The sequence below is a fragment of the Morchella importuna genome (assembly GCF_003444635.1).
Source record: "Morchella importuna strain M04M26 chromosome Unknown Morimp01GS002, whole genome shotgun sequence".
In the NCBI taxonomy this organism is placed as follows: Eukaryota; Fungi; Ascomycota; class Pezizomycetes; order Pezizales; family Morchellaceae; genus Morchella; species Morchella importuna.
In genome coordinates, this window is record NW_025763399.1 from 702,683 (window position 1) to 726,102 (window position 23,420).

The window sequence follows — 23,420 nt, forward strand, 5'->3', positions numbered from 1 at the left end:
AGGTAGAACCTACACTAGCGAGGAGCTATCTAAGAATATCTCTGTTTGGGGTTGGAGGTCCCTCTATCACCAACAAACAGGCAATCTCTGGAAGACTTGATCAACCCATTGGGAGGTGATGGAACGTTTTGTTCTATCCGTTAGACCTCCGAACGGAAATTGAAGAGTGGCATAATAATCTCTATCCAATACAGGAAATACTCCACTCTACATATCGTTATAATGTGATTTTGAAAGAGGATATGGTAAATATAAACGCCAGGCATATAGGATAGTTGTACGCAAAGTCCATGGCCAGCCATACATGTATCAATAGAGGTGCTATGGTGTCTAGCTGCATCTGTTTGTTCCTTCTGTTCTGTTCTTGAGGTACGTGTAGTCTTCTCTATGACAACCGTATGCGGTATGCCATATCGTAGCCCCCAGCAGCAGCAACGTAGCCACAGGTTTGTGTAACCAGGGGTGAGAACTGCCACAACTGGTTGGCGTGACCGCCACCACTTGAATTCTGCGCTAATGCATGGTTAGCCGTCCCCCGTGAAAATTCTCCAAGTCTGTGGAATGAAAAGCACTAGCCGTAAGAGATTTTCAACAATGTGGCTTCCATGGGCTACCAGCCAGCCAAGGCAAAATGGCTCGTAGTGCATACACTGGCATCCTTGGCCAGCGACGATACATGGTGTTGTTGTCCTATCGTTTTTTTATTCGCTTAAATACCCCTCTATGCCTCCCTCACTCTGGCAGACTGTGGAGGTCATCCACACTTTATGTATCAGAGCGGACACCAACACAAGTTTTAACGGTACGTAGCACGATCACCACAGAGTGGCTATGAGGCTCTTACTACTGTTTAAAAGAATAATTTGTGGGAGACGTATTGAATTGTGTTTAAACTAGGATACAAAATTTTCAACTACAGAAATAATCAGCAATAATAAAATCTTCCCCAAGAAATATTATCCACAATTCCTCAGCAAAAACTGAGTATCTTTTCAAAACACATTCCAAGCGATTCCCCCTTTTCCTTTATCTCTTTCGTGTTCGAGGACTGTTGACCTAATTCCTGTCAATCATAAACCTTTCAACCTTGCGAGTACTACGCTTCATAGAACGTCATCATCGCGAGCAAGGGTTTCAATGCGCATATGCGCTGAGCAATGACTAAAGCCTCACACGTCCCTCATGGCGGCCAAACAAACCGTCGGCCTGAGGAGACTGTTCATAGCACTCGAGCTCAATCTCACCATCACTGTCACTATCCCCCAGATCATTCCCAAGTGCGAGCTCTGTGTCGTTACTAGTCAAGCTACGAGCAGCTAGCTCCCTAGGATCGGCAGCAAGGGCAGCAGCAAGGGCAGCATTTGAATGGGAACGTGTACGATAACGGTGTCGTGCCTGGAAAGAAAGTACATCCGGCGAGAGGGAGCGGCGACTAACTGCGTGGTGGGCTGACGATACACCAGACCCATGACTCCTAACAGGGGAGCTGCTCGAAGGAGAGTGGATTGGGGAACTGTAAGCAGCATAGCCCCTCACAGGGGACCTGAAAGCCGAGTGGAGTGAAGAACTGCGGGAGGAATGGCTCCTGACAGGGGACGTCGAAGGGCTACGACCGGAGAAAGCGCGGGAATAAACACTCCTGGAAGGTGACCTAGAGCGCTCTCTATAGTGATTGATTCTGGCTGAATGCCTTGAGCTGGCCTCAGACCTGTAATCCTGGAATGTGGCAGCATGCAGCGACGATACTCGAGATTCGGAAAAAGCTGAGTGTCTTGAGCTGGCCTCGGAGGTGGGAGGGGCGTATTGAATGATGTTGCTACCATAGGCAGATGATTGGACTGACACAGATCGAACTGAATCGCCTGAACTAATTTCGGAGGACGGTGGAGCCTCGTAACCTGGAAGGTAACCATACATTACAGAGGATGCAACAGACCCACTGCAAGCCACATTGGGTTGGTAATAAGAAGTTCTATTCACGAAGAGGGGTGTTCCAGGAGGCGTATATGGCGAATGAACACTACGGTTACCTCCGTTACTGGATAGACCATTGTCGTATGCGTTCAAGGTAGGCATAGACGAAGGGATCTCAGCCTGCATTTTGGGAAGCTCTTCTTCGGGGTCTCCGAGGGCCTTCAATCCAAGGGAAAACTGTTCAGGGGTGATTACAGGCAGACTCATCAAATGGGGAGGCATGATTTCGACTACTTCAGACCCGCCTCTTCTTTCCCTCTCGAATTTCTTCATATTTGCACTGAGGATTGCTTTCACATGTTCTGGATAACCATCCATGCCCCCACTACTATTGGCGGCGAACTCTCTTGACACTTTCCGAGTAGGACGGACCGCCGGGGGAACTGGACGAGAACCATAAGGAGTGACCCTACCACCAGCTGGGATTCGTGCGTTCGCTACGTTGTAGGTGTTGAGATTCCTGTGCATCTGGGGAGCGATAGCACTGGTTCCTTCTTTCTCACCAATGGCTGGGTTGTTGATCCTTTGCTTTGCTGCTTCCTGGGCTGCAAGCATGCCGGGGTTGGGGATGGGATGGTGACTCTTCGAGACGCAATGATCATTGGGACCATTGGCAGCGGGCATGTTTTTAATGGAGTTTGATGAAGTGGTATCACCGTCATCCCAGGCTTTAACAACGGTCGGGGTGCCATCACTGCTGCCAAAGAAGTAGTTGTTTTGATTCTGTGGGTCGTATCCCTGATTGGAAGTTGATGTGTTAGTTTCTGGCCATCATGAAAGTTGAAAAAACAAATTGGTAGGAAAGATTCCCCAAAAAGCCGCCCCCCCAAAAAGGGAGAAAAAAAGCGAAAGAGAGAGAAAAAAAGAAAAGGCTTCATAGCTAACCCAGGAGTGTACAGGTTCTACTATATAATGTGTGGGGATAACGGTTACTTACATTGGCAGCAGGAGCATTAAAATTATGCAAGTAACGCTTCTTGGTGGCCTTCGCGTTGGGGTCGTATCCCTTGTAGTCAAGGTCTTCATCCGACTCACTGTAGCGTGGGTCTCTAGGGGTCTGTCTAGGAAGTTCCACTCTTGCACTCTTCGAAGGGAGCAAGGTGACAGCAGTGACATTCTCTTGAAGAACAACTGGCTTGCGAGACTTGAGATCGTAATTGGCTGCGTAGCCATTGCGGCGGGGAGGAGCCATCACTAAGAGAAGAGAGGAATGTGGGATTGCTAATTGGGGTTGTGATGTGAAAAAGGGAGGTTTTTTGTGGTGTGATAAAAGATGGGAGGAGGTGGGAGGTACTGGGTATTTATACGATTATGTGGGCTGCAACGCGGGTGGGCGTGATCTGTTGCAATGTCGACAGAGATTTTCAGGTAAGTGGCCTCTTTCTTACCCGTTACAGCTAATTGAACCCTGGCCCTGCTGCTCTGGAGTAGGAAGGACGGTGCAATCCTTTTCTTACTGGCGGGGCGTGGAGGGAGTCAGGCCACCTGTCCCGAGTAGCATGTCTCACTGTCCCAGGATAAAGAAAGAGCAGCGTTTGCGACGACATCAGGCCGCGCGGAACGGAATTGGAGTTCCAATTGTGACCCTTATTCATTGGGCATGGTGGTAGGAATCTCTATGGGCTCTAGACGGAGAAGAAGAGTTAATGGCAAGCGCTCTCAGTAATTCAAGTCAATTCTTCTTGTCCGCATTATCCAGCCAAAAGTCCTTTCATAAACAGTTAAAATCACAGTATCCTGTTCTTGGGTGAACCTTCCTGTATCTATTTTCACCCCCGAGCACACCGAACTTCACCTTCTTTACTGAACGTTTCACCATTTTACGTCGCTGAACGTATTCTCATGATATAAGTGCTGAGTCGTACAACATGAAGCTATCAAATATTCCGCTACTATATCATTTCCTTAATATCTGTGTTACGTTCACTCGCATGCTGCAGCCATGGTTGGTGGCACGCGATTTCACGTGCTATATGTAGCAACACGCGTTGTAGCGCGTCATTTCTTTTTTTGCTTTTGTTTACTTTTCTTTCCACTTTACGCGTTGCACGCTAGGTTGCGCAGCTTCAGCCGGGAGTTGGTCCAGGTCTTGACACAGATCAGGTAGCTGCTTGGCATAAATGCCAAGCCTCAAACACCTCACGCCCAGAGAATGGCAATAGGACTATAGCTCTAGTCCTAATTTGGTGGGTATGGACCTCGAGGCAAGTTGCGCTAGTCTGATTGGGATCAAAACGCAGCAAAGTTCAATGAGTGAAAACCTAGGCTCGTCCCCAACCCGTCTACCTCCATGCTTCCACAGGATGTGCTGCACGTAACGTACTGTGGCAGCTTGCTGCTGTCTCGTGCCCAGCCAAAACCCTTGGCGCCAAGGTTCGTAGGCTAGGCACGAACCCACAACAGATACAGTTGACTGGGCTTTGTACCCAATGGGGTAACTGATGCCTGGGAGGTAAACGTGCAACATTCAGTTGACCCAAGATTTAGAAATTCGATAGCTCTACGCCCACAACAACCAAAAATAATTGGTCATGGTGTGGGTAGTCACTCTCTTTATCACCCTAGGGTCTTTATCAATTTTACTGTGTTGTAAGGTTGGCAGTTAAGTCAAAGATCCGCAAATTTGTCAATCTGGCTCAAGAGGTGGGGGGTTTATGAGCTAGACTCAGCTTGCATCTTGTTCAATTTTTCTTCTTTCGCTCTCCAGACCAGGCGCTATGAACATTACAGCCCCTATTTTTCCAGATACACCTGACTTCTTACTCAAAGTGCGATTCTCGAATGATATCCTATGCGGGCAACGAAAACCACCTTCTCAGGTAACAAATTGACAACCGAAGGCCTGAATTTCTCTAGCACTCTATTTTCCAAGGTTCGAAGAATCACACTATATGGGTGTGAAGGTTATGTGAGCCTGGTCTTTTGCAACCTGCTTTAATAATAGCTAGGTCCTTGTCATTGTTGACCTATCCATCAATCGTTTGTAATCCTGCCCATATTTATTCCAGGTTCCCCCTCTAAAGCCATTTGTTTTTCCGCATTTCTCTCCTCAGGCCTCCCGCTGACAACTATTTAGTCACTAAGTTACCAAATCAAACGATCCTCTCCTCATCACCGCTGCTGGAGTCCCGGCTCTGGTGGTGAGTTTAACGGCGGCCTGCACCTCTGTGTGCACTCTTTCGCACCTTTGAGGTGTATTATAGGATCTTGTCGACAGAATATACTGCAGAGTTGGCTTGGCATCGATCTCCTTACAATCCCATACCCCCTATGCTTGGTCACTGTTGGTATTGCCAACTACAGCCTCTCCTGAGCTGTCCCTCGAAACAGATGGTGCAGGTTTTTCTCTGCGCGAAATGTACTCTCCGGTGCTGATGTACAATCCAGGGGGACTGGTTTAGAGAAGGGAAGGGATGTCAGGGCTGTATTCACAGTGATCTTTACACGTGTTCTATGTGTCATCATGGAATATGGAAAATGAGGATAAACGCCGCCGGAGCTTTCTCATATGTCACATGTGCTGTACTAGGGTCTGACTCTAGCTACATCACCCGTATTTATAGGCTATTCCCCTCGCTGCTATGTTATATAGAGCTATTATTAACCTATCGCAACTAGCTCTACCAGTAAGTTTCAGTTTAGGCAATGTCTATAACACCGGCCCACAAAGTGCAAACTCCATTTCAAGTGGAGCTTCATATTCTCAATATCCGTGGGGCTTGGTGTTCCACTTGACAGATTAAAAACCTTACCTTGCTCCTGACGGGGATGTTCCAAGAGGCAGTAGATCTGATCTGGATTCCCACCGAATGCAGTGCCTCCCAGCTATAATCTGACCATCACAGTGTCCAAATCAAGAAGGCGTTAGGTACCACAACCTGACGATTTATTGATCTGTTTTGAGAGGGTTCTATTTATTTCTCTCATTCCCCTCTGAGGCATCGTTCAGAGAGCGGGTGCCCAAAATAAATGATAGTACAAGAGGGCCGTAACCGGGAATCGTTTATGGAACACTCCCGTATGTGTTATGGTCCCTTATCCCTGGCTTCTGAGGTTTAAATTATGAGCACATACTATCTTTTATTTATAATTCAAGCGCAGAAGACACTCCTTCACAAGATTCGGTGTGAGGAGATGGGTATAGTATAGACAATTCTCACCTATACCAACTACTGCTAAATGTTATTGGTTAGAGAATGGAATCAACTTGCTCAATCTAAATCTACTCTGCATTTAGTGCGAAGCTGTACGAAGAAGCCGGGAAATTTGGAGGTATCAGAATAACCGCAATTTTGCGAGCATTCACGGGGGTTTTTCAGGTGAAAGGTGTGAGGGGAAATTTGAGACATGCCAAATAGCGACGGAAACCATTTCCGCTTGCTTGCCTCACATTTCATGTGATGTTAAATGTCACATTGAGTGTGTTATTCCTCAGGGTTCGGAGGTGAAGGCATAGGGGGTGGGCGTGTCTTGGGTACACTTCTTGGCAAGACTTACTAGTAGGGAGAGGTCTTATATAAGTTTAAATTAGAAAATAATCTGCTGTTATATTCACCCTTCAATGAATTAAACAAAAAGAAATATTCACCTTCACCCATCCAACGTAAGATACCGAGTGATATATCATGACCGAGTCTTCACGCATTGTATTCAACATACGTAGGGTCATCTGTTTTTATATGTAACTAGAAACACCTTGCTATGCCGATATCTATCGTATTTGACTTTCATAACCTCCTCAGAGGGCATATTTGATGTTCTCCCCTCTACCAGGGTACACTGTAGAAGGGTGCTAGATGATATAAACTATAAGCAGAATATATATCTACTACAGCCGGAGAGATTCCACCATAACGTTCTATATATGCTCATATTTCACTGTACCATGTTTTCCATGCAATCGTGTCTCTATTCTTTTTGCCATCGTGCCATATTTTAACTTTCCAGTGTTACCATAAAATATCAACCTTCGAACAGAAAATATCGACGACCACATTCTTATTCCCCGAATCCGCTACACCTCCAACAATCCTATCCCCCATTTTATCCATCTCCTCGTTTTCTCCATCCCTCTTCATATGAACCTCCAAACAGCAGTGATGCCCATAGTTCTATGCAAACAACAACGGCACTTCTCCTCCCCTTTAGAAATGAGGTAGCTATCGCACTTAACACACCTGCCTCCATTACGACTCGGATACTCAGTCCATGGTAACCCCTTGGACCTGGCCATCTGGGCGCGAATAACCTGAGCAGGGGACCAGAATTCGTTGTTGGTCAGGCAGGCGTCACAGGAGGTGGTGTTTAAGGGGATTTTGGCCTCGCAGATTAGGCACCTGAAAGAGGAAGGTTAGTCTGGGGCTTTGATAGTGGGCTTTTGGAAGCACAGAAGGGAAGAAAGGTGTGGGATAACTTACTCAAATTTCTTTAACCCGTCAATCTCGTCCCACATCTAATAACGAACGTCAGTCCGGTCCTTTTTCCTCTTCCTCTACTGTCCGATAGGACTACTTACTTCTTGAAACTCTGCCGCCGCCCGCCTACTCTCCTCCCTTTCCTGAGCCAGCCTAGCCTCCTCCTGCCTTGCGAGACGTGCTGTAATCATCCTAAGTATCTCCCTTCTAGCAGCCTCTGCATCAGACGAAGCATGAATGGACGCCGCTCGGTCCTCCCGCATCCTAGCCAGCACTGCCAGTCGCCACGGCGCCAGGTTGACTGGTATGAAAGGCGACAATGTCGTCAAAGCTGTGTCGTTTGCACTTGCGATATCCATTTCCATAGGTCCTCCGTCGGCAGCGTTCGGTCCCTCAGATACTCCCCTCCGTCTAGCTCGTCGAGGTGTCAACGGTTGCTGTATCCCTAAGTTGTTGCTGCTCGGCAACGTATAGCCCTGGCGAACAAGGTCCGCAAGAGCTGCGGACCTCACAGGCTCGAAACTGTCCAGCTCCTGCTCATTCGCGTCAAGCACCTGTCTTCCTATCCTATGCATCTCGCGTTGTGCAGCTTCACGCTCCTCACGATATGCAATTTCAACGGCATCTGTGATGGTCGCAATCCTTTCTAGTTGCGCTTGTGCGGATACTCTCTGGGCTTCGGCGGCTGTAGCGATGTCGGCATTAGCAGCAGCTCTGTGTATATCTCTCTCTGCTCTCTCCAGTGCTATCTCCATTTGCAACTGTGAAATGTTCGGGAAAAGGAGAGATCTATCATGTAGAGCGTTTGTATGTTCGGTGGATTCTTGCGCAGCCGCGCAGTGCATGGTGAATATGGTGAAGATTGGGGCACCTTGCTGGGCATCACGTTCTGCTCGCTCCCTGGCCCATAGCTCCACCAGTGGTGCAGCTGGGTGTGCCTGGGTGGGTGATGCTTGGGTAGGGAGTGAACGGAGGAGGGCAGATATATCACCGTATTGCAGGTCTCTGTGAGCTGGGCGGCTAGACTGTTGTGATTCGAGGGTTCCCAGCGGCGGCATATTGTGCACCCACTGACCAGAAGGTTGCGGAGGCAAGGCACGTGGCCTGATACGCCTCGATGCAAGTGTACCGAGTTCTAAATGACGAAGGACAGAATTTACTGACTCAGACATGTTGTTTCTGCCCATTTCCAGTGCCGGCAGCTCCGCGGGGTCTGCGTAGAGGAGTGCGATAAAGGCACGCCTCGTAGCCTCCTCCTCCTGTTCCTGTTGAGCTCGTTCGATGCTCTCGTGGTCCCTCTGGATCTGTTGATAAATGGTTTCTCGGCCTCCTTCTTGGGACAATGCCGTGGAGGGAGTTACCAATGGGTTGGTATGTTCATCTCTCGAACGTTGAGATTGCACCACCGGTGATCCAACAGATCCAGAGCCAACCGCACCAAGCCCTTGTTGTTGTGGGGCGGGGTAACCTGGTCCCAACATGGTACCCACATGCATTGCGGTAGGCCCCCTCGTAGCCGAGAGGACGCGTGCTACTGCATTCTGTGGATCATGCCGGCGCGTTCGGGAGGGCAATTGGAACGGCAAGTATGAGGATGATAGAGTGGGGTAGGTGGTGCTGGGGAAGGTTAGCAATAAGCAAACATGATTGAAGTCGGGAAGAGCGGTGAAATACTTCATATAGTGAATGGCGTCGTCCGGGACGCCGGGGTGTGACACTGAGATGGGGGCATCAACTTGGTCCGCGATAGGGATATTAGGCTCAGGCATGTTGAAAATGCTTTGGTCAGGGATAGGGGTAATTGATTTTGGGATATTGGAATAATGGTGATAGTGATGGGGAATGGGAGATGTGGTTTGAAGGGGGAAGTGGAAGAGCAGGGTGAAAAGATGAAGGTCTTGTTGTGGTGGTTGCGTGGGCAACAGAGAACAACAATGACGACAGTGTGGGAAAATGTTCAGCCAACCAATCTTGGCCGATTAATGTTTCTTTCATCTCAATTAGGAATATTCCGTCAGGAAGGCTCGGGAAAATTCATTTAAGGAGTGTTTTGGATAAGGAACTACAGTGCAAGTGCCTGTTAATTCAGAGCAGGGGTCGGTAAGCAGAGACTATCTCACATCATGCAGTCATGAAATATCACTCGATGTCACCTCTTATCTGCCGTAATTAGAACACACACCAAGTTGAACAAGAGGCACAGGAGATCGCTCCGCGCCAAAGGAGATTCTATCAGTAGGTGTTATTAAAAAAATATCCCTGTAGGATCATCTGGATTTCGGAAAGTTTGGTATTTCCAGGTTTTTGCATTCTTGAAGAGAGGGTTTGGACAAAAGATTCCTGGGACAAAGGATTCTTGGGATGGAAAGGCCTGTCACCGGACTTCGAGTATGATATTTTATTTTTCTTTGTGTCATATGTTTGTCGGAAGTACAAAGATTATGCTAACTACTTTGTTTTCATTTCCCTCACGATGAGCCCGTGAGTAGCAGCAGACCATGACCTAACTTTCCACTACGTTGTGATCTACAGGAATCTTCTAACAGGAACAAACGTGGCCTCCTCAGTTTCCTCCTCAGGTTTGCGCTCAAGAGGGCCCAAATGCCGCCCTGCATAAACCCAGCCACGCTCCGTCGTGACGCGAGGAGTGAAAAACCTATGGAAACAATCACGACAGGTTAGCACCTCGCCGCTCACCAGCGGACGAAGGCAACGGGAGCAGAGACGTTGCAGCGGAGGAGCGTCAGTTCCATCAATATTCAGGCGGTGCGTAGCCCTGAAGTAGTTCTCGAAGATATGAAAAACACATGCACGGCGTCCAGGCACTCTCATCTCTGTGCATCTCTCACACACACCAGGCATGTATTTCGGCGGAAGATTAGCGGGGTCACGGCCGCGATACTCTTGCTGGACACGGGTGAGCTGGGAGTACATGAGCTCATAGGCCCTGTGGTCGAAATTGCACTGGCTGCATTTGCCTGGCCCGCCACAGAATCTGGGGCTGTCCATCCATGGGGAGGTAAATGCGGGGTGCTGTGGAGTGGCGGGCTCTTCGTGGTGGATAGATTCAGCGGGGGAGGATGGTGCACAGTTCGGTTCTTGGCCCTGTTCATCGCATTCGTACATGGGAGGTGCGACCTAAATTAAGAATAAGCATTATAATTATGGCTTGACTTTGGGCAGTTGTTGTCAGGACTACCTGTCTGTAGGGTGGAGGAGAAACGGAATTCAGATTGTCCTCCGCATCATGATTATCGTCCAGGGTAAGCGCCTTCAGTTCTCTGCGTAAACTGGAAGCAAGATCGTTCGTGGCCTCCTCATGGTCCGTGATCTGCTCAGCAGGACCGTGAGATGTCACTGGGATGGGAGGAAAGAGTCGGTTCAACTCTTCGATCTCCTTGATCTCCTGGACTAAGTCTCTCATGCGCTGTTCCCTGGTTGCCTTTTGATTGCAGAACTACTTAGTAAAATGATCATACTGCAACATGTGGGAACGCGAAAACCTACTCGCTTGTGTTGGGTCCCCGGGCAACTCATTATGACTGGGCGGTGGGTTTTGGTGAGTTGCGGTAGAAAATAGTGACAGGTGGTGTTGTTGTAGTAGGTGAGAGCGCAATATCCAAAGTGGCTTGGGTTGAATAAAATCTTGGCCATCTTCCAGCTCTACTTGTAAGTATGGCCCTGGGTATCATCCTCCAGCAGCGATTTATACGACAACAGGTGTGAACTCAATCAATTAGCAACTTGAATGATTACGACATAGTCCAATAGCAAGTAAACCGTATAAAAAGGGGAGATTTACAGTCCACAGTGGTCAGGTAACTTTGATTAAAACATGACTGTCTCATAAAATTCCTCACCAGAAATAATAAAAAGTTAGAAAATCCCGTAAATACAGAGTTTGATGACTCCATAACGTTTGCACAGTATGTAGATGCATTTAAAAAACAGGATATCAGTACCTGCAAGAACAAATAAAATCTCTCACAATGAAGGCAAGTCATCCAGAACACCACAATTTCACCTGAGCTATGAAAGGTGGATTGCCCATAATGACACACTACCACATGTGGTCTTATCCAGGTCTTTGTGAGAAGGAAGATATTCAATACAGACATGCCTCCATTTCCTCCTTTACTTCATTTACAGCAAGTTGGTTCGAGATGCGAACATCATTGATACACTCACAGCATGTAGGGGTACAGGATTCAGCAAGTTAATGACAATATGGTGACTATGGCTTTGCAAAAGACTTCAGAAGAGATATGTGCCTACTTCCACCACCATCCCTTAAGTCCTCACGCAAATATTTACCACAATATCCCTGAAACCCGCAGTTGAGAACAGTTTCCCGAAACACAAAACCCTCAAACTGTTATCTTCCAATTTTTTCCGGGCCATCTCCCTCAAAGGACAAGATGCAAAACGCACACATATCCCTGCCCCTGTTACACGTACCTCCGCAAAACCGACACCCCTGTGCAGTGCCACTCTCATTCTCCTCCTCCTCTAGGAGAATAATCAGCGCATCATTCTGCTCCCTCGTGAGCCACTCCGGTGAGACAAGCGGCAAGGAGCGTCTGTCGCGTGTAGGCTGCAAGTGCCTCTTCCTGTCACCGAACTGGACGCTATGTCCTCTGTGCCTAGGTTCAATTGCCGGACTCAAGGTTTGACAGACTGCGGCCGAGCTCTCCATAGCGGAGGGATATAGCGACAGGGGCTGGAACTGCGGGGCGGGACGGGGCCCAGTAAGGGCCTCAATGTCGATTGGGATTGGGACAGTAGGCTCAGTAGGTCGGTGCCTAGCATTAGCCACAGGGTCCCTATTGGAACGCTGCAGCATCTCTCCAAGCTCCATGTTCCTCCTGGCCATCTCCGACAGCGTCGACCCTGTTGTCGAGCGGGCACTAGAGTTCGACCACTCACTGATAGTCGGCAAGGCCATTGCAGGCTCGTGATCGGTCATACGAGTGCCGCGTTGCAGACCGCTGCCTCCAGTCGTGTAGTTGGGTGGAGTCCATGCGGGTGAGGTGGGGGCAGCTGGGGGGCGGCGTGTGCGCTCGCGGAAGCCGCGGTTCACGGAGCCGTCGGCGGCGAAGACGTTGTGGATGTCCCAGACTTCCATGATGAAGACGTGGGAGAGATGGGTGGAGACCGCGGCCACGAAGGGGCTCATAGTAGGGTTCTGGGCGGGAGCGGGTGTGGCCATTTCTAGAAGAATGGGGTACGTGGGGTATGTGGTGGGATGTAGTGGTTTCTCGTGGAGGCTCCCGGAGCCGCTGTGAGGTTGATGCTGTTTTGGGTCAGATGGTGGGGTACCTGGGTTAATGGAATAATAAAGTTCTTACCTCTTCAAAGACTGGATGGGAGATGATTACTGCTCAGCTGACGATGCCAAAGCAGTCAAGCTAGCTGCCCTATGCACTCTCGTGCCTGTGATGAATTGGGAAGTCAGGGGAGCTGGTGTCGAAGTTTAGGAAAGAGAAGTGGTTGAAATCGATGAAGGGATGGTCATGAAATAGGGATGTTTAAGTAGCCTCAGGCTTACCCGCTTCACATTTAATGGCACCGGAGATCCTAGCCGCGCACGTCCGACAAATACCGCGGAGCCTGACCTGGGAAGAGAACTAAGACAATATAATTTTGTTAAAAACACTATATTTTCTCGATTCAACGCTGATCTTGATGATGGTGGGTGGTATGTTTCTGCCGCTCTTTTGCGTTGTGTCTTTCACCAATACAACCACGAATAGAATAATTAAATTTACGGAAAAGGCCTAAAATGACACAGCCCCCAGTATACATGCTCCGACATAACACATGCTGCAAAAAGACACAGGTCGCTGTCACTACAAGTAAAAAAAAAGAGTAGAAAAAAGAACAAAGCGTTCTATAAACTACAAAGGTACAAAACTATAAAAGGTACTGCACCGACTTATTTAGACATTTGCGACTGCTACCCCCACCGCTGGTTTGAACCCAGGAGCTTATGTGTGTGTGGTTGTATCCTGGGTACGCTCGGTGTTGACGAGCAGTCTATCCACTAGACCACCCGCCTATAGTGGATGCTGTACCCGGAGTGATAGTTGAGCTATCTTGGCAGTGTGACAAGATGAAGATTGAACTTGACCCCTGACCCTTCGATATTGCCAATACGTATACTGATTGATGTATTCCTTTTGGATTATCCCGAACTATGTCATCTTGCATTTTATGGCTTATTGTAGAGCACGTCTACCGAAGACTGTGTCATTTTAGACTTTTTCCGTTAAATTTAATAATCCACTCTGTGGACCAACTATATTCAACTCGGAGCATAAAATTGTTGACGGAGAATGATTGTCTCCTGCGTGGTGCGTTTATCAGCCGCCAAAATTGCTCCTCAAAAAATTACAAAAATTACTAATCGTATGGGAAGTGATAGGGTTGCATGTATTCCACAAATTACACTTTCGGCGAAGCCCTGAACTCTTTAAAATCGTTATTTCCGCATTGAGAGGCTTATTAATTCATTAATCATTCACTGCAGTGCACTAAAGTACTCTGCAGTTGTCACCTGCACTCCCGAACGTGTCAAACTTCATTAGGTCTAGCTTTCATGCACGTTGTTCTTTTCAACCACTCCCTCTCTTAACTCCCAACCTATTTGTGCTACTGCTGACACAACAGGATCACACCACATCTCTTGTCATGCAAGCTGAACCACCTTGAACAGGATCCACTCCATCCGCACCTAATGTGGTCAAACCTCCATCCACGCGCCTCCGCAAATCACCAATTCTGCCTGCCCTTCTAAGACCTCTACGTCGATCGCCAACACTACCCGTGGAGTACTTTTGCCGTCCTAACACATCCATCCGACCCCGGAGAGGACTGTCGGAATTGTAGGTGTATTCATATCCCTTACCCCCGCGAAGCGCTGACTCAGCTAATGATATTTTCCCAAGAGCACCACTAAGCCGTGGTGACCTCCGAACTGCAGTTCGATATTTGCCAGGCGAGACATTAAATTTTTCTATATCTCTGGCACTTAATAATATCTTTCCATCGATATCTACTGCCCCTACAACACGGGATCCAATTAACAAACATTCCAACGCCGGAATCCTTCGGAGGTCTTACCGAAAGCAGCACCCCAGCCGCCAAGCACATTCCGACGCCGGAGAGATGTGATCTTCGGGCCTCGTATTAAGGTGAGACGATTTTTGTTTACTCCCGTCGGTCGAGGAGTCATTGAGACGTCGGCCATGCGTTCACATATTCGGGAGAGATCAGTGTCGGGGTGGATTTTCATATTGGCTTGATGTATATGATTGTATGTAAAACAGCGGTGGATAGATGAAGGAGTCTTTCAATAGGAGCAGCGAAGAAATCTGGAGTTCTATTGTGTTCCGGCGTGTAGGTGCTCAGTACATCTCTGAAGCAGAAGGACCAGGGGAGGTGGGGGGTTCAATATATAACGGATTTTGGAGGCTAACTGTTCATCGTAGGCTTCCTCAACCCGCAGACTTGTTCCGGCTACCCTCATGAAATTTGTCACTATTGTCATTCCTTACGCAGTAAGGGGTCATGTTAGAATTCTCATCATGCTTGGCACGATCTTGACAATTGCTTACGGCTTCCGCGAGCTCCCACCGAGGAGGTGGGCAGAAGGATATACGTCATTCAAATTTCTCGTTACACTATCACCAACTATAGTTGGCCTCACCTTTTTCAAATACATCCAGGTATCGGATATGCGTCATATATTATCACTCGATCCTCGTGTTACACAAGCGGAAGTGGGCTACCCCACCGATACACCCCCACGAAGCAACGAAGTCTGAAGCGATTAGAAAAGATGGAATACAGTAACCTTCCTCATGCTATTGTTGAAAGTCGTGCCCGTGAATAGGTCTGGAGTTGAAAGGATGAAAGGAGGAACCTTTCTACCTACAGCACAAATACGAACTACTCAGGACCTGGGCTGCCCACGCTTCCTTCTCAATCACCATAATAGCGCTCACTAGTGGTCTAGCGTCTTCGTATTCTTGTCTTACAAGGGTAGTTGACTGGTCACTCCATGCGAATCACCAACTATCGCTCGATTCCCTCTCCGCCGGAGGAGGGTAGAAAGCAGTAAGAGAAACTCCGACAAAAGAAACTAGAAACAAATCAATGGAATCTATTGCTCGTCTTGATAGGTCATGATTACTTCTTTCAGCACTCGAGACAGGCTCCTCCCTGTATTAACAGGGAACATGGCCAAGGAATCGGAAATGAGACATCGCCGTTATAGAACCGGAAAATGAAGGACAGCACAACCGAAGGATCTTACAAGTGGGGAGGTTACTAACCTAGGAGAAGCAGCATAATCATATGATGACCAAATATCGGCGGAGAATGCTTAGGCTTCACAAAAAGATGAAGAAAAAGCATGCAAGACACAGCAGGAGAAGGCACACTACGTATTCCAGGAGCAGTACCATGTATCCAAATGGATAGGCAAACGTGTTGAGGGAATAAACAACCAGCTGGCAAGGAGCAATATAAGAAGAAGAATTCAATCTAGCCGCTCTAAATATTCTATCTGTGCTGATCGGCCTGTCACAACATACAGTAGGTGGCGACGAGCGCTAGGTTTCGACGAGAATACCTAGGCACGGAGATGGAAATGGACCATCATTCTATAGGTGAAACCCAGTAACCACCTCTTTATTCCCTAGTCCACTGGTCTTCCTTCGGCATATTCCCTTGGGTCTCGGGTTACGGGGGTTGTCGGAAGCTGCAGCCTCTATTACCAGGGCAGGGAGATATCACAGCGAGATCAATATCCATGTGTTATTGGTACATCTTCTCAGGGAGATATCCCGCAGCCAAGGGCCATACAGAGTATTTAGAGGTATCGTATAAGACTCCATCTAACGTTATCATCTCTCGCGACACAGTCCGAAACAAGTAGGATAAACAGAATTTATTTAGCAGTATTCTACGCATACTAGCAGCAAAAAGGTAGAACAGCATGCCCAAGCTCCCGAGCTCGATACCTCTCCTACCTATACAACATTCTCCCACAACACCTGGCACCCGGCAACTTCTGCTCGAGGCACCGATCACAGTACACCGGAGGAGCGGGAAGAGTGTCACAACAGAACTCGTCACACTCACACAGCTTCCCGCAGCATTTACACAGTGCTCCTACATCTATGCCACAGCAGACTTCGCGTGCGCGGCATCTCTTCCTGCAGTTGAGACATCTCACCTCGTGCGGTGGGCCCCGGTTGGCGTTGTGGTGGCGGCAAGGCATTGATCTTGTATTCGAAGATGGTAGGTTTTTGAATATGTAAGTTATTGAGAATTTAGAGAGTTTGTTTTCTGAGCAAAATGGAGATGGTTAGTATGCAATAGCAATGTTGTTAGAGTGGGCGGCGGGGGTTATGTCATGCGCCCACCGCCGGGATACATACCTGATAAATAAAAAGTTGCAAACCCGAAGACAGCGGTTCAAACGATATATTTTTACGTGGGGCTGAAGATGTTCTAAGAGTGAAAAGACAGGGAAGCATGGGTTTTATCTTGGATGGGCAGGTGGCCACGTAGTAAAAAGGTTCGTCCCCTACTCTCTAAATCTAATGCGTCGCCTTCGAGAAAGAATACAAAGGGCACCGTGAAGTCCTGGTATTTCAATGTAACAATGTGACCCGGATCCTTCTCCATTCAACCTTTAGTGGTTGACTGATGTGTGGCGATCTCACTCTAAATATCAATAGTTAGGCAACCAAAGGCCAAACCTACTATGTATTTGGCGCCAGACCTGCCGAGAGCTATGGCCACGGACTGGGAACGGCGACTAGCTGCTCTTGAGCCGTACTCCAACCAGATCGATATCCCCATATCAGGGTATTCCAGCGTTTGATATGAGACTATCTCAAAGCAGAGGTAGGATATTGAGAATTATCAATTTTAAATGACGGACTCTGCGATGAGTGAAGCAGACGAAACCAGACCCACAAGTGCAGATAGCACAGCCCCGCGATAATACACCTGGCATATCCTCCCCTGAGTTTTCAATGGTGATGAGGCACGGTGATATTTATCGCGATAATTCTCTGGTAGTATAGTGGGTAGGGTACAATATGGTCACCTATAGGTGGTAGTAACTATGATCTCCATCATCACAATCAATATCAAAACATGGGCTAATCAGCGAATCAAGCGGCGGATCAAGTAGCGAATTAAGCAGCCAATCAAGCAGGTGGTACGTAGCTAAACACCGAACCAGCTCCAAATGCATAATTTAATCTTTTTCGCCGCAATTGGGCACGTGTTCGACTACTCTTCGAGGTATATACCTAGTATACCATACACAAAGGACGCTTCATGGTTGAGGAAAGCATTAGAGGTGGTCGTTATTCCAAGAAGGCGAAATTCAGCGACACTGTTGAGGAAAGTTAACGTCTACTCCGATCTGCGACAGGATTAGAAATTGCTTCGTTTCCCGTCTTTTCATGGCAAAGCACCCACGCGTGGATACTTATAATTGAATTTTTAGGGCTGGGGCATAGCCAGTGCGGTGGCGAGCATGCGTCACTCCTACGGAATTTCTGGTTCGCTGTTTTCTTTTTCCGCGACAAGGTTGTTGTGGTGGCAAATGCTGTCATAGGCCATGTGTTGTTGTGTTGCTTACGCCACGGAGATACTGGGATGACCCTGGCTGCTACTGGCTTGGCACCGTCGAGAGGTTCTCAGGTCAAACCCTACATTCTGCCGTTTCCAAATAAAAATTTCTCTTGCAATCATGAATTGAGAGTTCTCTATATTTAAATCCACGCCAAATTGTTCTTGCAATCATTAATTGAGAGTTCTATATGCGAAGTATCTAAATCCACTCCAGATCCTCGAGGCGTCTTGCATGGTCGTGGTACCGGAGAAGCTAAATGTTGATCGTAATTCGGTTCCTCTTCACACGTAAAAGGGTTGGTGTATGTACCACCCCGAGAGTATTGCATTTCAAAACTTGAGCACGAAGACTTGATGAGGAGGTTACTTAGGTATCATAACCTCATGACCTGACCTCTTGGGGAAAGATTTCTCGAAACCAGCACCCACGTATTTCTATTCCTGCTATTCATGGTGAGCGAAATTCCCATAGTGCCATCTAGGCTCTTTCCGACAGTCTCAGGACATCAAGATATTGCTAAAGTTTAGTTCGGCTCTGTATTACAATGAAATAACCTCCACCTCCTGGACCCCAGACCACGAGGAAGAAATTACTTAGCACCTCACGTTCGACCCCCCCCCCCCGGATGCTACTTCCGAATCACACCAAGAGCGCGGGAAGAGCCAAACCCGTTCATAAAGCGGTCAAATAGCATTGACAATCGGATTCCATAGCGCAGTTGGTGGCGCGCCCACTACCAAAAACCGGGTGGTCGCGGGTTCTATTCCCGTCGGGGTCCCCTCTCTATTTTTCTCTTTTTTTTCTTTTTTTAATTTCCTTTACTCTCTTATCGCCACTCAGAAAGTAGAAATTAAGAGGTCACAATTACATAATCCTTTTGAAATGTAATCGGTGAGCGCAAGAGGGTAATATATTAACGATGGTTGGCGTTGCGGGTGATACTAAGTGCTAGGGGCGCCGTACCCTAATTGGCTAAGTAGGCTCATTCACGCTATGAAGAAGGTCACGTGTCAATATGAAGCAAAGAGGGTACGAAGCAACATCGACCAAAGGAAACATGGAAAAAAGGTGTTGTTTAGCAAGAGAGCTGGGCATTCCCATCATATCCTTTCCCGCTCTCAACATAAATGTCATCCTGTTCACCCACCACAGACCGAATACCACCATCGTTGTGTTGAGAAGCACCAAGGGAGAACAGGGAAGCTACGTAGAGCGTGTTAACTAGCAGCACTAGTCCAAAATGGCGGTTTTGCGTGATGCCGGTCCCAGAATCTATCAAACCTTCCGAGTCTATCGAGACAAATAATCCTAAACCTGCTCAAACCTCTTTGTTTTCTATCCACAAACAGCGCACACTCCCGGAGGACTCCCTGGCCTTCATAAACCAGTCAGATTGTATTGACAATCGGATTCCATAGCGCAGTTGGCGGCGCGCCCACTACCAAAAACCGGGTGGTCGCGGGTTCTAGTCCCGTCGGGGTCCCCTCTCCTTTTTTTTTTTTCTTTCCTTCCTTCACACTTTTGAGGTCCCTCAGAAGGTAAACCTTAAGAGGTCACAAAGCCTCACCCAAATCGTTAAATCTCTTTGGGGTTTGGTCCTGGGGTGCAAAAGGGTGATATGTTAACGATGGTGGACATTGGGGGTGAGACTCAGGGCTAGGGGTGCTGTGCCCTAATTCCTACATCCTAAGAAGGTCACGTGTTAACACTAGACGAAGTTACAAGTGACGAAAAGAAGCTTGGAAATAAGGATAGTTTAGCACGATAACTGTCATGTTCCTTCTCGCTCTCATAACATACATGTCATCCCGCCCATCCTCCGCAGATCAAATACCATCATCGTTGTGAATCTTATTATTTTGCTTTGTCCCCGAGAAGCACCGAGGAGGGCACAGAAAGACAACTTATAGTGTGTTAGCCGACCAAACGCAACCCAAAATCACAGCTTTGAGTAATGCAAGTCCAAGAATCGAGCAAGCCTTCCGGGTTTATCGAGACATGTAATTCTAGGGCCTGCCCTAGCCGCTTTATCTTTCCTCCCTGTTCGTAGACTCTAGCATACCTCCGAAACACTCCCTGACCTTCATAAATCGGTCATATAGGGTTGACAATCGGATTCCATAGCGCAGTTGGTAGCGCGCCCAACTCTAAAACCCGGGTGGTCGCGGGTTCTAGTCCCGTCGGGGTCCCCTCTCTTTTGTTCTTTTTTTTTATTTTTTCATAAATTACAATCCTACGAAGTCTCGGGGTCTCTATTGGTGAAGTAATAAAGAAAAAAAACGCAAGATCCCAGGACCTGTGCGCTTGGGAGACCATTTGTTCCATATAACCTCCTTACTCTCTCTCTCTTGCTAGATCGTAATCTGTCAATGACGCCCACACATCACCGCGACACCACAAACTCATACACCCGCGTGTGCCTTATTCAATACTTGTTTCATACCGAACCCGATTTCTATGAAGGTAGCAAGATAATCGAGAGTATCGCATTATCATACAACCACATAATTCTCACAAGGCCTTATCTTCTGATATATATTTGCCTCCCTTAACTAACTAAAGATTACTAGAGGGATAGACACGGTAATTCTAAACTGCAATATGGTCACAAAGAGAAGGAGTAAAGCAACGAGGAATATCGAGGGGAAAAACATCATGAATGGGGTATGCTCCTCATCCACCAAAACGACTGATTACAACAAGGCTACGCCACACGCTGTCTCTTGACTACGAGAGCGTAAAGACAAAGACTGCAAATCAACCTCTTCCGGTATCTCGATGTGAGCATTGCGGCCCGCCCCGACGCCCAGGGGCCTCTTTTGAGCCCCATGTCTGATAACAGCCCAGTGTTCCCTCCAGACATGCAATTGAGAAGAAAGAGGCTGAGTGGTGTCTGCTTCGAACGTCTTAGCTTTGCTCTTACTTTTAGTAGTCCCCGGTAAAGTAGATTAACCTGATAATGGACCATTATTAATCCAAAGAGATTTACATATGGTGACAGTACCAAGTCCTGAGAACGTCCTGTGCCAATATCACAAAAAGGTGGCGACACTAAGCAAGTCCCCTTCCGATCTCCAGTCACGTGATTGGTTGATTAAAACCTGACTTTGTGGGTCAAGGGTTTTCTCGCCTTTCACTAGAACAAGTCCTTGCTCGGGGACCTGGCTTTTTCCAGGGGACATTGTTTACCTCTGGAAGCAGCTGTGTAGCTGGCATTGGCAAGGTAGGGTAGGAAACTAGAAGTACGTCAGTCAATGGCTCACTGCACGTGCTCCGCAGATAAGGGATGCAGCACCTTCATGGCTCTTTCATATCCGCTGCGTTAAACGGTGTTCCACGCTCATTGACATCTGCAGCGATTTTGACAAGCGCCTTAGCGCGTGGAACTGACATTGGCTCAGGAAAATATTTAAACACCGCAGATGATGCTGTCCCCATATTTCCTGCTCCTTGGATGTAGAATTGCAGAGAGGTTGTGGTTTCGAAGATGATTGGGTGCGCGTAACGAAGGTAGGGCAATCGCATATCCTAGACAGCCAGCCAGACTGCCACCAATCAGCGGTGCTTTCGTGTGGCACGCGCCTGAACAACTCACTCAACCCTCCCTCGCCAAACCAACCCCCACTGAATCCCCCACCATCAATCATGGCCTTCACTAACCCCTCACTCCCGCTCGAGCTCATGCTAATCATCGCCGAATGCGCCGATAACCGGGAGCTCTCCGTCCTCTCCCGCGCCTGCCGCACCCTCCACACCGTCCTCGCCCTGCAGCTCAACAAGAGATACACAGCCAGCATCGAGGACATCGCCAAGTGGGCGTCTGCCAACTGCCGGCCCGCTTCCCTCGAGCGTGCCATTGCCATCGCCATCGCCCCCACCTCCGTCATCCCCGACGACCAGGAGCGCCTCCGCACCCACCTCCAGGACCGGCTTTCACAGCTCCTCCTCCTGACTATCGCTGATCCCGCCATGGTCTCGACCGCGAGGGTGCTCCTGTGCCACGGCATCGGTCCCAGCCGTACGCCGGCTTACTCCTGCTACGACAACCACAGCGAGAAGTCATGCATGTACCGCGCGGTGCACCACGGGGACCTTGCGCTGGCGCGGCGCCTGCTCGAGGAGACTGACTGCAGCAGCGGGTTTACGGCGGGAGGTAGCGCGGCGCTGCTGCACTTCGCTAGGGCCCGCAGGTTTGAGGTGCCGATGGGTTCGAATGTGGAGGAGATGATACAGCTACTAGTAGATTATGACCCGCAGCAGGGACAACCCAGCTATCCGGAGATCCGCTCAGAAAACGCGCGGAGGCTGGAGCAGATTCTCAGTGTCTCAAAGGAACCGGGCGCGATCATGGATTTGTGGGTGAAATGGGAGCGCGATGTAGGTGCCGCTTTTTCTTCCATGGTGGTGGTCAGGGAAGTTGGCCAAATATATACTGCTAGTACGCCCATTGGAAACGGACTCGAGCTTGGTGGGCTGAATAGACAGCTCATCAACATCGTAATGCTCAAGATCGGGATGTTGCCGGATGTCGAAGTAGGGAGTGGTGGGGGAGAAGGGAGGCGCAGATTGTATGCCAGATCGTGAAATCGCTCCTGGGGCAGCTAAATAGAGTATATAGCCGTCATTGTTTATCCTCCAATATTATAAAGTAAGAACCGCGGGGGGGCGCAGGCCATCTGAGTCATGCAAAGCCTTGACGGCCACAGAGGCTGTCCAAGAGGTTCAAGTTCTCATTCCTAAACAGTCATCTGCCCATCCGACCCCCGAGCCTTACCCGGATCGATGATTTGCCTTGTCATCCGCCGAGTTTTTTCTTCATCAATTGCGGGTTGCCAACAATGTGGCGTCTGATGCATGCAGTGAATGTGGTTTTGCATCGAACACAAACCTCCCGCATGCTGTTCTCTCCCCGCGCGCAAGGTGGATGACTGGGTCGAAAGATGTATATGCATTTGACGATGATCCAGTTGTGTTTACTCCCCTTGCCATGAGATGGGATCGATGAGGTTGGAGTTGTTTTCGGGGGTGCTTCGTGGGTGGTGTGGCGGAAGAGCGAAGAATATATTGTATAACTGATGAAGAAGACGAAGGACAGAGAGCCGAAAGCTCTCACTTTATAGCTACAAATATAGAGGCCACATTTCCTCTAGTTTAATAGTACACGTAGCAGATATAGAACAACCTCCAGCTTTACACTAATACGTTTAATAATAGAATTGTTAACACCAAGCAACATACAAACATAGCAACGATTGACCATAATCAACGGGAGTAACTCACTTATTGTACTTTTATCAACGATAAGGAGAGAGAGACAGAGCATACATGTATATATCATAACCCACGCTTGCCTTCCCACCCCCGGTAGTGCC

At 48.3% G+C, this 23,420-nt stretch overlaps 6 protein-coding genes across 6 annotated transcripts; 2 read left to right on the forward strand and 4 right to left on the reverse strand.

The window, feature by feature from the left end:
• Positions 1–1,161: 1,161 nt before the first annotated feature.
• LAJ45_01090 (uncharacterized protein) lies at positions 1,162–3,166 on the reverse strand (the record flags this gene model as incomplete). Its single annotated transcript, XM_046110688.1, has 2 exons — positions 1,162–2,712; positions 2,912–3,166. The coding sequence occupies 2 exons, from the start codon at positions 3,164–3,166 to the stop codon at positions 1,162–1,164; spliced, it is 1,806 nt and encodes a 601-aa protein (XP_045975866.1).
• Positions 3,167–6,923: 3,757 nt separating this feature from the next.
• Positions 6,924–9,157, reverse strand: LAJ45_01091 (uncharacterized protein; the record flags this gene model as incomplete). The annotated part of the gene is made up of 5 exons (XM_046110689.1): positions 6,924–7,085; positions 7,148–7,310; positions 7,392–7,426; positions 7,490–9,005; positions 9,063–9,157. 5 exons carry the CDS (start codon positions 9,155–9,157, stop codon positions 6,924–6,926), a joined length of 1,971 nt encoding a protein of 656 aa, XP_045975867.1.
• Positions 9,158–9,914: 757 nt separating this feature from the next.
• On the reverse strand, positions 9,915–10,812 carry LAJ45_01092 (uncharacterized protein; the record flags this gene model as incomplete). The annotated part of the gene is made up of 2 exons (XM_046110690.1): positions 9,915–10,526; positions 10,588–10,812. 2 exons carry the CDS (start codon positions 10,810–10,812, stop codon positions 9,915–9,917), a joined length of 837 nt encoding a protein of 278 aa, XP_045975868.1.
• A 951-nt stretch (positions 10,813–11,763) lies between these two features.
• LAJ45_01093 (uncharacterized protein) lies at positions 11,764–12,597 on the reverse strand (the record flags this gene model as incomplete). Its single annotated transcript, XM_046110691.1, has 1 exon — positions 11,764–12,597. One exon carries the CDS (start codon positions 12,595–12,597, stop codon positions 11,764–11,766), a length of 834 nt encoding a protein of 277 aa, XP_045975869.1.
• Positions 12,598–16,389: 3,792 nt separating this feature from the next.
• On the forward strand, positions 16,390–16,677 carry LAJ45_01094 (uncharacterized protein; the record flags this gene model as incomplete). The annotated part of the gene is made up of 1 exon (XM_046110692.1): positions 16,390–16,677. The coding sequence occupies one exon, from the start codon at positions 16,390–16,392 to the stop codon at positions 16,675–16,677; it is 288 nt and encodes a 95-aa protein (XP_045975870.1).
• Positions 16,678–21,693: 5,016 nt separating this feature from the next.
• On the forward strand, positions 21,694–22,632 carry LAJ45_01095 (uncharacterized protein; the record flags this gene model as incomplete). The annotated part of the gene is made up of 1 exon (XM_046110693.1): positions 21,694–22,632. The coding sequence occupies one exon, from the start codon at positions 21,694–21,696 to the stop codon at positions 22,630–22,632; it is 939 nt and encodes a 312-aa protein (XP_045975871.1).
• Between the last annotated feature and the right edge of the window lie 788 nt (positions 22,633–23,420).